The sequence below is a fragment of the Paroedura picta genome, chromosome 3 (assembly GCF_049243985.1).
Source record: "Paroedura picta isolate Pp20150507F chromosome 3, Ppicta_v3.0, whole genome shotgun sequence".
In the NCBI taxonomy this organism is placed as follows: domain Eukaryota; kingdom Metazoa; phylum Chordata; class Lepidosauria; order Squamata; family Gekkonidae; genus Paroedura; species Paroedura picta.
Window position 1 is genome coordinate 66,761,713 of NC_135371.1, and position 11,970 is coordinate 66,773,682.

General features: G+C 52.8%; 1 protein-coding gene across 4 annotated transcripts in view; it reads left to right on the forward strand.

Moving 5' to 3' along the window:
• The window catches only part of PRR7 (proline rich 7, synaptic), a 34,998-nt gene extending 23,290 nt beyond the window's left edge, over nt 1-11,708 (forward strand). The window contains exons 1-3 of one of the 4 annotated variants that reach the window (XM_077326215.1): nt 1,803-2,037; nt 9,462-10,456; nt 10,973-11,708. In XM_077326215.1, the coding sequence (XP_077182330.1) occupies nt 10,126-10,456; nt 10,973-11,361 (720 nt within the window). In that variant the 5' untranslated portion in view covers nt 1,803-2,037; nt 9,462-10,125 and the 3' untranslated portion in view covers nt 11,362-11,708. Of the gene's footprint in view, nt 1-1,802; nt 2,038-2,185; nt 2,587-9,461; nt 10,457-10,972 lie in introns of those variants that run through there. The other 3 variants (XM_077326213.1, XM_077326216.1, XM_077326214.1) reach the window with 3 other exon arrangements.
• Nucleotides 11,709-11,970: the final 262 nt, after the last annotated feature.

The window sequence follows — 11,970 nt, forward strand, 5'->3', positions numbered from 1 at the left end:
CTGGACATGCCTTGTCTCTGCTTGCTGTCTCTCAGAGAATTTATGTTTAGGATAGGATTGCTAATATGAATTTTATGGGGGTTTTGCTTTCAGAAAATTGTGTGGGACTAAGCCCTTCTTTGAAACGCACTTTCTGAGTCCCTCTAGTAACTTGCCTGTCTGTGTTGTGGAACGTGTGATAAACTAGTTGTATAGCAGATATATTGTGAGAGGCTTACGCAATGGTTAAGTTCACATTGTCATCAATTGCTGGTCTCGGTTCCTTCTATTTTAAGGGTATGAACTTCTCAGACTCAGTCCGGATAGCAACCCCCCACCCACACAGAGAGAATGGCGAGGTGACAAGGTTATCTCTCCATGTAAACCCCCCTGATGGAGCTCCCCAGCCCCACTTCCTAAGACTTTGCCAGGCAAGCATGACATTTTTAATTAACTCCTAATGAATGGAAGCTTCATGTATTTCTCTAGGCTCTGTCACCATGACAGCAGCACAGAAAGTCCTGCAGGCTGCATTATTGCTGCCACCCCCCCCCCCTTTCCTCTGCAGTCAGGAATGGCAACTGCCAGCTCTGCGGTGAGCACATGGCTGAGGGGAAGCTCCCTGAGGACCTGTCCCAGCACCCCTGGCTCAGTCAGCAATCCATCCCTCACCCCAAGGCTTAAAGCCAAGCAATCCCCTGGGGTCTCTCCTCTGGATTTGCCTGGTTTCTGGGGAGGAATGTGGCAGACCGGCAGGAGCCTGGAACTCACACTCGTCCAGGCTGGCTTCAGCAATGAACAGAATGCACAGATGGCAGTGCCTCGCTCGTCCCAGTCAGCTCTGTGAAGTTATTTCTGTCTTTTCATCCTCCCTCCATGATGGAGTAAAGCCGGTTAGAAGCCACTCAGAATCTGCTCCAGGGTGGTGGTGGCGACAGGGAGACCTGGAGCCCTTGTCGTGACTAGTTTTTGAGGAGAGAATGGAAGCACTTGGCGGCCAGCTTCCAGCCTTACCCCAGAGTGAAATCCCAGGGGTCACCTATCAATCTTTCCACCCACATTCTTTGCCTTTGGCAAGCTGTGGTGCAGCTAGTACTTCTGGTGTGTTTGTGTGACCAGAAGTAGGAGGTGCATAGATTGGGCCCTACAGTTTTCAATTGCTGGTCCCTTCCTTACTCTCCTTTGGCATTCTTTGTGCTCCCTTAGAGCAGTGCTCAGTTGCCCACCATCAAGGTCAGGGGTAGTTGAACTGCGGCCCTCCAGAAGTCCATAGACTACAATTCCCATGAGCCCCTGCCAGCATTCACATTTGCTTGCAGGTGCTCATGGGAATTGTAGTCCATGGACATCTGGAGGGCCACCGTTTGACTACCCCTGATCAAGGTAGAGGGCAAGGCCTCCCAATCAGATCTAGAACCTACTGTAGCTCTGTGGTAGAGCATCTGCTTGGCATGCAAGGGGTTACAGGTTCAGTCTCCAGTTACTGGGTGTGAAAGACCTCTGCCTGCCTGGGACCTTGGAGAGCTGCTGCCAGGCTAAGTAGAGAAAGCTCAACTGTTGATGGACCAAGAGGGTGATTAAGTACAAGGCGGCCTGTGTGGTCATGTGGACTATAGGTCCCCACCACTGGCAACCAGAAGGTGGAGGTTTAAACAATTCCCCTCTTGCTCCAGATCGAGCTTTCCTTGAGGGGAGCGGGAGGTCTTTTGCTTTGTTATGTTGCACAAGGTAGGAGGCTAGGAATAGATCTCATCATGCGTGTGCATGTGCGGGGGAAGGCTATGAATCAAGGCCTCCGTTCGAGGGACTATTCTTGGCTCGGAAAGTGAGGAGTGAGAGATCACGGATTTCGCGCGCGCGCCCGTGTGTGTGTGAGGCGAGACCTCCTGGGATCTGCCGGCGACTCCCCACTCCCTCCTGGCCTGGCAGGGCCGAAGCTGCATCCGTGACGGCGAGCGAGTGAGGGAGAGACCCGGCCGGATCGCAAAAGCCGCCGAGAGAGCCAAGCTAAGCCCGGCAGGAAATTCCAGCCCCGGGAGCAGAAAGGAGCCCGCAAGAGTACGACCCCGCCTGTCTGTGCTCCAGACGGCTCAGGGATAGCTCGGAGGAGAACCCCACGGAGCTCCCGAGCAGGGCAGGACGAGGCTGGCTGGGGCTGGCGCCGCCGGCGGAGGGAGGAGCCAGAGGGCGGGGCGGGGTGGCGGGGCGGGCGAGGGAAGCAGGAGCGCGGCAGAAGGAGGGAGACGCGTGAGCTGTCGCCGCGGACAGACAAAGGGAGCGGCGGCGTCCGGGCAGTGCCCGCGTGGAGGCCGCGGCATTGGGCCATGGGCAAGGCGCGCGCGGGCCAGCCAGCCGCACGGCGCGCTCTCTGATCGCCAACCGAGCGCCCCGAGGCGGTGTCCCTGCGCCGCTGGACCGCAGGCTGGGGGATGGCTCTGCCGGCTCCCGAGGATGGGGCTCCCACGGGCGAGCCTTGAGCTCCGCGCTGGAGGAGACGGGGAGGAGGAGGAGGAGGAGGAGGAGGAGGAGAGACCCGGTCGCAGCCTGGGCTCGTCAACGCCACGACGAGGAGGCGCCGCCACCGACCTGCCCGGGCTGCGTGCTCAGGTGCCCGACTCCACTCTCTCCCCACCCCACCCCACGGCTGTCCCATCTGAGGCTAGAAACAGGGAGCTCCGCTCACCCAGCCACCCCGAGCCCAGGCCAGGGAAGGCGGTGTGGGATGGGCGCCTCATGGCCTCCTGTTGCTCTGGGCACCCGGACTCCGCATGGTCGGCGAAGGTGGCATTGTTGCTGGCGGCGGGCTCGGTGGGAGGCGGTTGGCAGCAGGGAAGAGGAAAGAAATAAATGCGGGGGGGGGGGGAGGAGGGAGGCGAAAAGACTCGCGCGCGCTCGCGCGTCTGTGTGAACGCGCGCCCGTCCTGGCGTTGGGGAAGTGTGTGTGCGGCCGGAGTTCCTGTGCAAACGCCAACCCCCGCGGTGCAGGCCCTTAGTCAGAGATCGGTGTCATCCCTGCTGCGGTGGGGGGCAGCAGCGTCTTCGCGGGGCAGTGTCTAGCGCTGGAGGGACTCTCCCCAGGCCCGGCTGCGGGCACTGCCGCGATCCCAGAACTAGGCACGACTCTGAGCATGTCATGTCTCCATGCATGGTTGTGGAAGTGAAGGCGGGGGTTGGGGAGAGGACTGCTAAGCTGCGCTGTCTTCTCAGGAGGCTCTTTGGGAGCGGAGGGGGTTGATCTAGGGGGAATCAACGAAGTTTCCTCCCTCTGTAAAACACCAGTTGGAGGGTGGGGGGCATGGTACCAGAGCACAGAGGAGAGGTGGGTCCTTAGGTCTTCTTTCTCCAGCACAACTGGGGGAGGGGGAGAAAGACCTAGGCAGAGTCTGCACTTACTTTTTTAATTCCATTGTCAATCCTATGGATTCAGATCGCTTTGAACTCGATTCTTCCTTCCCCCCCTCCCCATTGAAACAGGAAAGTCTTCTGCATGTGGTTAGGGAGGCTCAGAAGGGGGGGAGCCAAGCCTCTTTCTTTCTTTTCTTGAAGGGGGGGGGAGAGGAGCCAGGCAGGGAGCCTCTTTCTTTTCTTGGAGGGGGGGGAGAGGATCAAAAAAGGCAGAGGAGGGAGAAAAAATCCAGGACCGACAGAAGTTGAGAGAAATTAGGGGCTTCTCCTTTAAGGTAAGCGTGTCACATGACCAGGTGTGGCCTATCAGAGGTTCTCTACCACAGAGCTTTCTTTTCCAAATGGATATTGAGGATTTTCAGCACTCTGAAATATGGCACAATAAAGGTAGAGTCACTCCGAATCAATCCTTCTTGCTGCAGAAGGAAAATTAAAATCGCCCCAAATCCAAACGGAAATCGCATTCTGTGTAGGCAGGGACTGAATCGATCTGGGGCTGGAATAAAAGCTCTGTGCAGTTTACACCCTAGTCTGGATCTCGGATAGCCTTTGGTGTTAAACCACTGACACCCTGAGCGGGGAGGCCCTGGCCACCAGAGCTTCATTGGTATCAGAGTTCAGCGCAGCTTTGGAATCTGTTTTCAGGAACAGAGCTTGGATCGTGCATCATAACTCAAAGTGCTCCGGGTATGTGTGTTTCCTTCAGGGAATGGCATGTCCTCCCCTGACAATTTAACATTGCCTGCCTCCAGGCAGAATGGTCAGGCGCACGAATGCCAGCACTATTTTTTTGTCAAATAAGGAATGAAATAAGCCCCACTAATGGCCCTAGCTGTGTTCTAAAGGAGCTGGTGGCTGCCTATGGCCAGAAGCCAGAGAGAGTCATGCCAGGAGCTTCCAGCTCTTCAGAACATGCTTCAAAACTGAGTGCTCGCTCTCTCGCATGTGTTGGTGGCAGCTAGACATGCAAGGGTTGTTGTGCTGATGCATGCATCAGCTGCTCTTGGGTCAGGATGCAGGTTGTAGTACATCTAAGTCTTGCTCGTTTCTCATTCATTGCAGTGCTCCTTGCATGAAACTGGCTTACCTGTGGCACAAGGGCTGTTGGTGTCATATGTATGGATGAGCAGAGTCAGTGTACACAGGGAAAAGCTGAGTGTGTGTGTGCTATAGGCACTGCAAAGGCAGCATGTAACAGCCCTGCTTCTCACACATTACCTGTAAAAGAAGCCTCTGTCTGCGGCTAACCCATGTTCTCAACAGTTCTCTGAAGCCAAGCTTTGGCAGCACATGGTCAATTCCTACATTGGGAGGGGGCATGAAGATTATTACAGGCTGCAGCTGTAAGGTGTTAAAGAAGGCCTCAACCCCTGGATAGACCAGTGGGGCCCACTGACAGCCTGTGCTTCTTAAGGTGGGCTGTTAAGGTGGATTTATCCTTAATGCAGTGCCACTGCCTCCCCATGCAACCTGCTAGATCTTTCTTTCCCATTTCTTCTTCCCCCCCCTTTCCGCTTTTCATGGCTGCATATGCTTTACACTAGGCCAAATTTATGCTGAGGAGTCATCCTTGCTAGGATGCTAAGGTTTTGCTTTGACATCTATGGTCGTGATTTGGGTGTTGGAATCCACACTGGCCACCGCAAGGATTGCTGTTTCCCATTGTTGGTGGGGAGGGAGGGCAGGCAGCAAGTGTCACATGGCCCCTGTTGGGTCTCTCTCTCAAAAGCATTGGGATTTGTGATGTATGCAAAGACTTCTCGCAAGTTTGAAAATATTCTTTTTCTTATTTAAAGAAAACCTCAAGGACATTAAGTGTAAAGTACTAGAGGTTACTGGGACATTCTGTGGAACAGTGGATTGGCTCCAGAGCTTGCTGCCTGGATATAAGTTGTGTTCAGAAGAATTGTGCTTTTATTCACTTTTTGGAAGGCAGGGGTGGCCAAACAATGGCTGTCCTGATGTCCATGGACTACAGTTACCATGAGCCCCTGCCAGCAGTGTACTGGTGCTAGTGAGAAAGAGAAAGGTTTTCCTGTAGAAACTGTTGGCATAATCTATGCCTGGCCTTGTGGGGGTCATGGAAAGTTTTCCCAGGAGGGGTTTTCAAGGCAAGAGACATCCAGAGGTGGTTTTTCTCTGCGTAGGAACCCTGGCCTTCCTTGATGTAAAGGTAAAGGTAAAGGTATCCCCTGTGCAAGCACCGAGTCATGTCTGACCCTTGGGGTGACGCCCTCTAGCGTTTTCATGGCAGACTCAATACGGGGTGGTTTGCCAGTGCCTTCCCCAGTCATGACCGTTTACCCCCCAGCAGCAAGCTGGGTACTCATTTTACCGACCTCGGAAGGATGGAAGGCTGAGTCAACCTTGAGCCGGCTGCTGGGATTGAACTCCCAGCCTTATGGGCAAAGCTTTCAGACGGCTGCCTTACCACTCTGCGCCACAAGAGGCTCTTTCCTTGATGGTCTCCCCTCAAAATTCCACGCAGGGCCCACTTTGCTCAGCTTCTAAGATGTGAGGAGACTGGCCTCCCCAAGGTGCCTTAGTCCCATTAGTATTTTAGAGTAGCAATGTTCTGAAATAGTGAGTCAGGATTCTGTGGTTGGCTTAGGAATGACTGTAGCTGGTGTTTGCCCTGCTGGGGAGCATGGAGTTCATATTCTTCTAGTCTCAGTTAGTTGAATTGTACTGTTCCCAAGTGCTACAATGTATTCAGGAAGACTCAAAGAGCTTTTGTGATCTCTTATTCTTGGGTTAATAAGAGCCTCTTGTGGCGCAGGGTGGTAAGGCAGCCGTCTGAAAACTTTGCCCATGAGGCTGGGAGTTCAATCCCAGCAGCTGGCTCAAGGTTGACTCAGCCTTCCATCCTTCCGAGGTCGGTAAAATGAGTACCCAGCTTGCTGGGGGGTAAACGGTAATGACTGGGGAAGGCACTGGCAAACCACCCCGTATTGAGTCTGCCATGAAAACGCTAGAGGGCGTCACCCCAAGGGTCAGACATGACTCGGTGCTTTGCACAGGGGATACCTTTACCTTTATTCTTGGGTTGCAGCCAACCAACTTACAGAGTCAAAGTTGTTCCATATGGAGAACTGAAATGGCACCCTTGTGTTTGCCTTGGAATTCTCTGTACTCTGCTTCTAGAAGGATGAATACTGCCTGATTCTGTACTCTGCACTACAGGGCAAAATCAGATTATGTTCAAGAAAAGCTAATTTGTGTGTGTGTGTATGCTATGAAAATTCCTGCTGTTAGGCAGGGTGAAACATGCTGTTGGGGGTATCTTAATGGGCAGCAAGTTATCTAGTGCTTAGCTTATTACTGCATTTGTACTATTTGCTGATCCCAAATAATTTCTTCTCATTGTATGCAGGGTAGGGCTCTGAAGTCTTTCTCCCCTGAAAATCTTTGTGGGATTGGCTCTAAGCATGAGGGCTAGTCACTTGCTTTGTTTTGTGTTTTTTAAGGGTCGATTCCATGCCCACTACTTACACCACACTTGTGGCAATACAGAGGACTTTCAGTCAGTGCAGTAACATTTATCTAATGGCAGGTGCATGGTGGCCTCTTTCTTTCAGGATTCTTGTAGGAGAGGGATCTATTTAGGAAAACATTTGGGGAAGAAAACATTTTGCTGATATCTTGACTATCTGCAGTTGTGATTCCCCTGCCCCTGCCATATTGGCATCAAATGTTCTTCTTTGCTTTGCTTCAGTGATAGTTCCTGGATAGGACCTGTTTTTGCAAAGTGTGTTCAAATAATATGACCAGGATTGACTTAGTTATGGAGATGGATGAGCTGCTCCACTGCAGATTCTGATCCACATGGCCCACCCCACGCCCAGACAATTTCCTTTCCCAGTTGTTTGTAACCACTGTGTCTAATGTTCACTGTTCCAAAAGGTTTCTGTAATAGGCATAAATGTAGATGAGAAAGGTTACATTGATAAAAGCATCTGATCAATACAGTTCTTCATTTTAACTCCAGCAGTGGTTCAGACTGCAGTACATTTGCCATTTCATCAAAAGGAAGAAGAGTTGTTTTTATACCCCATTTTTCACGGCCTGAGTCTCAAAGCACTCAGTCACCTTCCCTTCCTCTCCCCACAACAGACACCTTGTGAGGTAGGTGAGGCTGAGCGAGCTCTAACAGAACTGCTGTGTGAAAACAGCACCATCAGGACTGTGACTAGCCCAAGGTCCCCCAGCTGGCTGCATGTGGAGGAGTAGGGGATCAAACCTGGCTTGCCAGATTAGAAGTTGCCACTCTTAACCACGTCACCAAGACTCAGAGGAAAACCACGTAGATAGTAAACATTCCATTCAAACACACCTCTTTTGAATGATAGGGCCACTGTGGATAACGAAATGTGCCTGACTGAGATCATGTTGGGCCAGGAAATGTACTCATTGGACCAGTTGCTGTGATTGTGCTGTAGTCCATTTGGATATAGACTGACTCATCCTCTGTGATTTGTCTCTCCCCCCGAGATGTCAGGTGAGCAGAAAACAGACCCAGTGCCTCCTTTATGCAAACAATACTTGAAGAGGTAGAGCTTAGTCTGGTCCAACAAGACTTTCCTTTTTGCATTCAGAAGCAATAGGATCACATCCCATCACAAACAAAATGCTGTAGCTGAGGGCAAAGTATTTTCTTTCCACAGGGATTCTAGCAGACCACACAAGATCCTAGTAAGGCTCGACCATGGAGTTTCAGTGACTGGTTTACACTCTGATGAACAGGAGGGTGCTTATCCTAAGTGTGGTGCAGTGGTTAAGTATAGTGGCTTCTAATCTGGAGAACCAGGTTTGAGTCCCCACTCCTCCTCCCTATGCAGCCAGCTGGGTGACCTTGGACCAGTCTTCGTTCGTTCAGAGCTCTCTTAGCCTCACCTACCTCACAGGGTGTCTGTTGTGGGGACAGGAGGGTAAGTCACTTGGAGTGACTTGGTAGTGAAAAGCGGGGTATAAAAACCAATTCTTTCTATCATTCTTTTAATCATAAAGGATTCTTAAAGTGGGAGCAATTCCTTTTAGATATGATTGATCTGGTAGCAGTTTTGTAAGAGCTGTTGTTTGAATTCCCAGTTTCTCAGAAGGGTATTCTTATCAACTGATGCAGTCAGCTGCTGGGTAGTTCAGGCTATGCAGTCAAATGTTGATCTAAGGTTGTGACCTCCCAAGGCTTGCAGAGACTCCCAGCCTTTTCCAGGTTCATCCTGTTTAGGTTATGCGGATAACTCATACATCTGCAATAAAACATTAGTGGTGAGAAGGGGTGGTGGTCAGAGATTTGTTCCCTGCTTGGGGCTACTGGAAGTCAAAGCACAAACTGAGCACAGCTTGGCAACTCTCTGACATGCCATGTGGAAAGCAGACTCTGGAGGGGTGAAGCTGTGAGGTGTGTGGGTAGCAGACTTCTGTGGCGATGGTTGCTGGAGCAGATGAGTGCCACGGGCTGCCAGGCCCACCCAAAGGAAATGTGAGGCAGTGCTTTGTGCCGGCCTCCCTTGCTATAGAACTGAGGTGGTCTTTTATTGGGCCTTGCTTTCCTGGAAGGGCAGGTGCATCTCTAGAACCTTGATGCACTACAGATACAGGACTGGTTGTTTGGGTGGAAATAGCTAGGTTAGTGGGGGTCCTGCGCTTAGCTGAAATCTGCATGAAGAACAGGAAGGCCACATGCTGGTCTCCGTGTGTGCCAGGCATGCACGCATATGACTACATGCGCGCATGGGTGTGGGAGCAAGACTGCCCATGTGTCCTTGGACGCCTGTAGACACACACCCATCTGGTAGGTGGAGGCTTGCATTGCAAAGGCAACTATGGTGCCCAGAGGGTTGTATGAAAATTGCACACCAAGCTGAGCAATGAATCAGAAGTTCCTGCTGGGTTAGCCTGCCAGAAGGTGACTCGTGGTGGTGATGCTAGGAGCTTCCCTGTTCAAGGGGTGGCCGTACTGTTGTCAGCCGAGGCGTGACCGTGGTCCCCTTCATGAGCGTTCATAACCTCAGATCAGGGGTTAGAGCATGGCTGCTTCCCTCCTACACTGAATGGCATTGTCCATCTGTTTACAGAGAGAGAATTCCTGTCAGTGCTGCTGCTGGTCCCCAAGCGCCCTGACCCAGCGATGGGAAGAAGTTGGGCTGGGTGCTGGTGTTACTGGTCGTGTCACCCCAAGTACCCAAGAACTCTGCCCCTGCAAGAAGAGAGTGCAGGCCGTGTCCACCAGCCTTCCCAGCACCCTCCTGTTCTCCACTGGGCACCTTTAGCGGCAAGAACTCCCCCCTCTCTGTGAAAGACCCAAGTTTGTTCCTGCTTCCCTCCAGCTACGTGATTCCATGGCAACGGCTGCGGAGAGCATGCAGGAGGCTGCGTGACTGGAACGGGCTGAGCTGCTGCAGCATCCAGGCCTTAGCTCACAGTTCCACTGCTTTGCTTGGAAAATGCCTAGGATGGCACCCGAATTGTAGTGTGGCTGAGAGCGGGCTCTGCCCCTGGCCCTAGAGAAAGGTGAGACAATCCATTTGAGGAGAGCACAGGGGAGGTTCTGGATCGAATCAACATGCCTGGGCAGCAAGGGGAGCGGAGACCAATCCATCTGCAGAACTGAACCTTCCTTGACCGTTGCAGAAGACCCGAGAGAGGCTTCCCTCCCACCCCCCACCCACCTGGCTGGAACTGAAGATCCTTCTTGCCTCCAGACTTCCAAGGGCCCATTACCTTTCCCTAAGCGTGAAGATGGTGATGTCCCACGGCACCTACACTTTCCTCACCTGCTTTGCTGGCTTCTGGCTGATCTGGGGGCTCATCGTGTTGCTGTGTTGCTTCTGCAGCTATCTGCGTCGGCGCATGAAGCGGCGGCAGGAGGAGCGGCTGCGGGAGCAGCATCTGCGCACCCTGGAGATGGAGCCCCTGCACTACGAGGGCTGTGGAGGCCCTGCCTATGGGGGCCCTGCCTATGGAGGCGGTTACATGAGAAACCCACCAGGCATTGCTGTGCCCCACCGAATCCGCATTGAGCCGCATCGCCCCCACCTCCCACCCCCAAGGCCTTGGAGCTGCAGGCATGGTAAGGGCAAAGGAGGAGGAGCTTTTAGCACTGCCCGGTTGTTGGGAGGGCTGTGCTGGGGGAGGGACCTAGATTTGCTGCTGTTTTGCTGGATATTGGGGCAGCTATTATTCCTCTAGATCCTATGGCACTCCAACTTCTTTAGCACAAGTGCCCATTAACTGCTTAAAGGACTGCATCGCCTGGTGATGGGCAGAGGGGCCACATGTTTCTCTAAGAAGGCAAGGTAGCTGTTGACTGGTTAGCTTGCCCTCCAAGCTCCTATTGCAGTGGGGTGTAGCTCGTTTCCCGAGCCTGCAGTGGTGTTACCTTGACCTGCTGCATGTGTCTCTTTGGAGGCTGCTGGTCCTTTGGCCAAGGACACAAAAGCACGTGAGTCTCACCTTGCATATGATATTGCATATCACCAAATAGAGACAAAGGTTACCTGGACTCCAAAGGAGGCCTGGAGTAGGAATTCTTGGTCTGTGTAGCAGCTCCCTGTACTCAAATCACTTGTGATTGTGTTGCTTGCAGAGCCGGATCCATCCAAGCCCCCTTGCTATGAGGAAGCAGTGCTGATGGCCGAGCCCCCGCCACCTTACAGTGAAGTCTTGACGGACACCCGTGGCCTGTACCGCAAGATCCACACTCCCTTCTTGAGCCATGAGCAGCCAGAGAAGCAGGAGCAGCCGCCCAGCTACAAGCCGCTCTTCCTGGATCGGGGCTATGGCTCAGCCCTTCACCTGCCAAGCTCAACCAGCCGGGGCCCCACCTGCACCAACATCTACCTGGAATCTGAGCACTCACAGCGCATCTTCCCGAGCTGGACAGACTCAGAACTCAGCACCAGAGACAGCTATGAGCCTGGACCCTGGCACCTGCCTGTCTCAATGCCTTTGTTTGGCAGGACTACGGCAGTCTAATACGCCAGGCACGCCACAAGCTTCGTGGGACTGTGGCTGCCTGCACAGAAGCTGGATCCTGGCAGCCCGCTCCCCTTGGGCTGGAGGAGCAGCATGCCCCTCCTCCCAAGCCTTCCAGCCATGCCCAGGCCTTCTCAGTTGCTCATGACCTCCCAATGGGGGTGAGATTGGGGCTGGTCTCCCCATCTCACCTGCTCCCCTTTTTTTCTGGGCCCACTACAGGCTCTGTTGGTGCTGACTGCAATGCAAGGGGGCCTCTGACTTGGCCTAAACTTTGTTTCCTATTTTTTGTTTGTTACACTTTGACAATAATAAAAGTTTGTGGAACTTGATTTATTACAAACCTGGTACTGGGTGGCTGGTGAGTTTTTTTGAGCAAGACCTGTTTTTTCTTGTGTAAGGCAGCAGGGAGTGAGGCAAGACCACTGCCCAGGGATGGAGGGTCCTGTGCTTCCCATTGCCTCCTGAAGGCAGCTGTGTCCCTAAAATGCATTCCTTTGTTCCTAGCGCCACCTAGTGTCATTTTCTCTATCTTTGGGCTATGGCTTAATTCAGGGCCCTCAGCTCACTGACTACAGGTTGATGTTCACAGCCATAAATGTGAGTTCC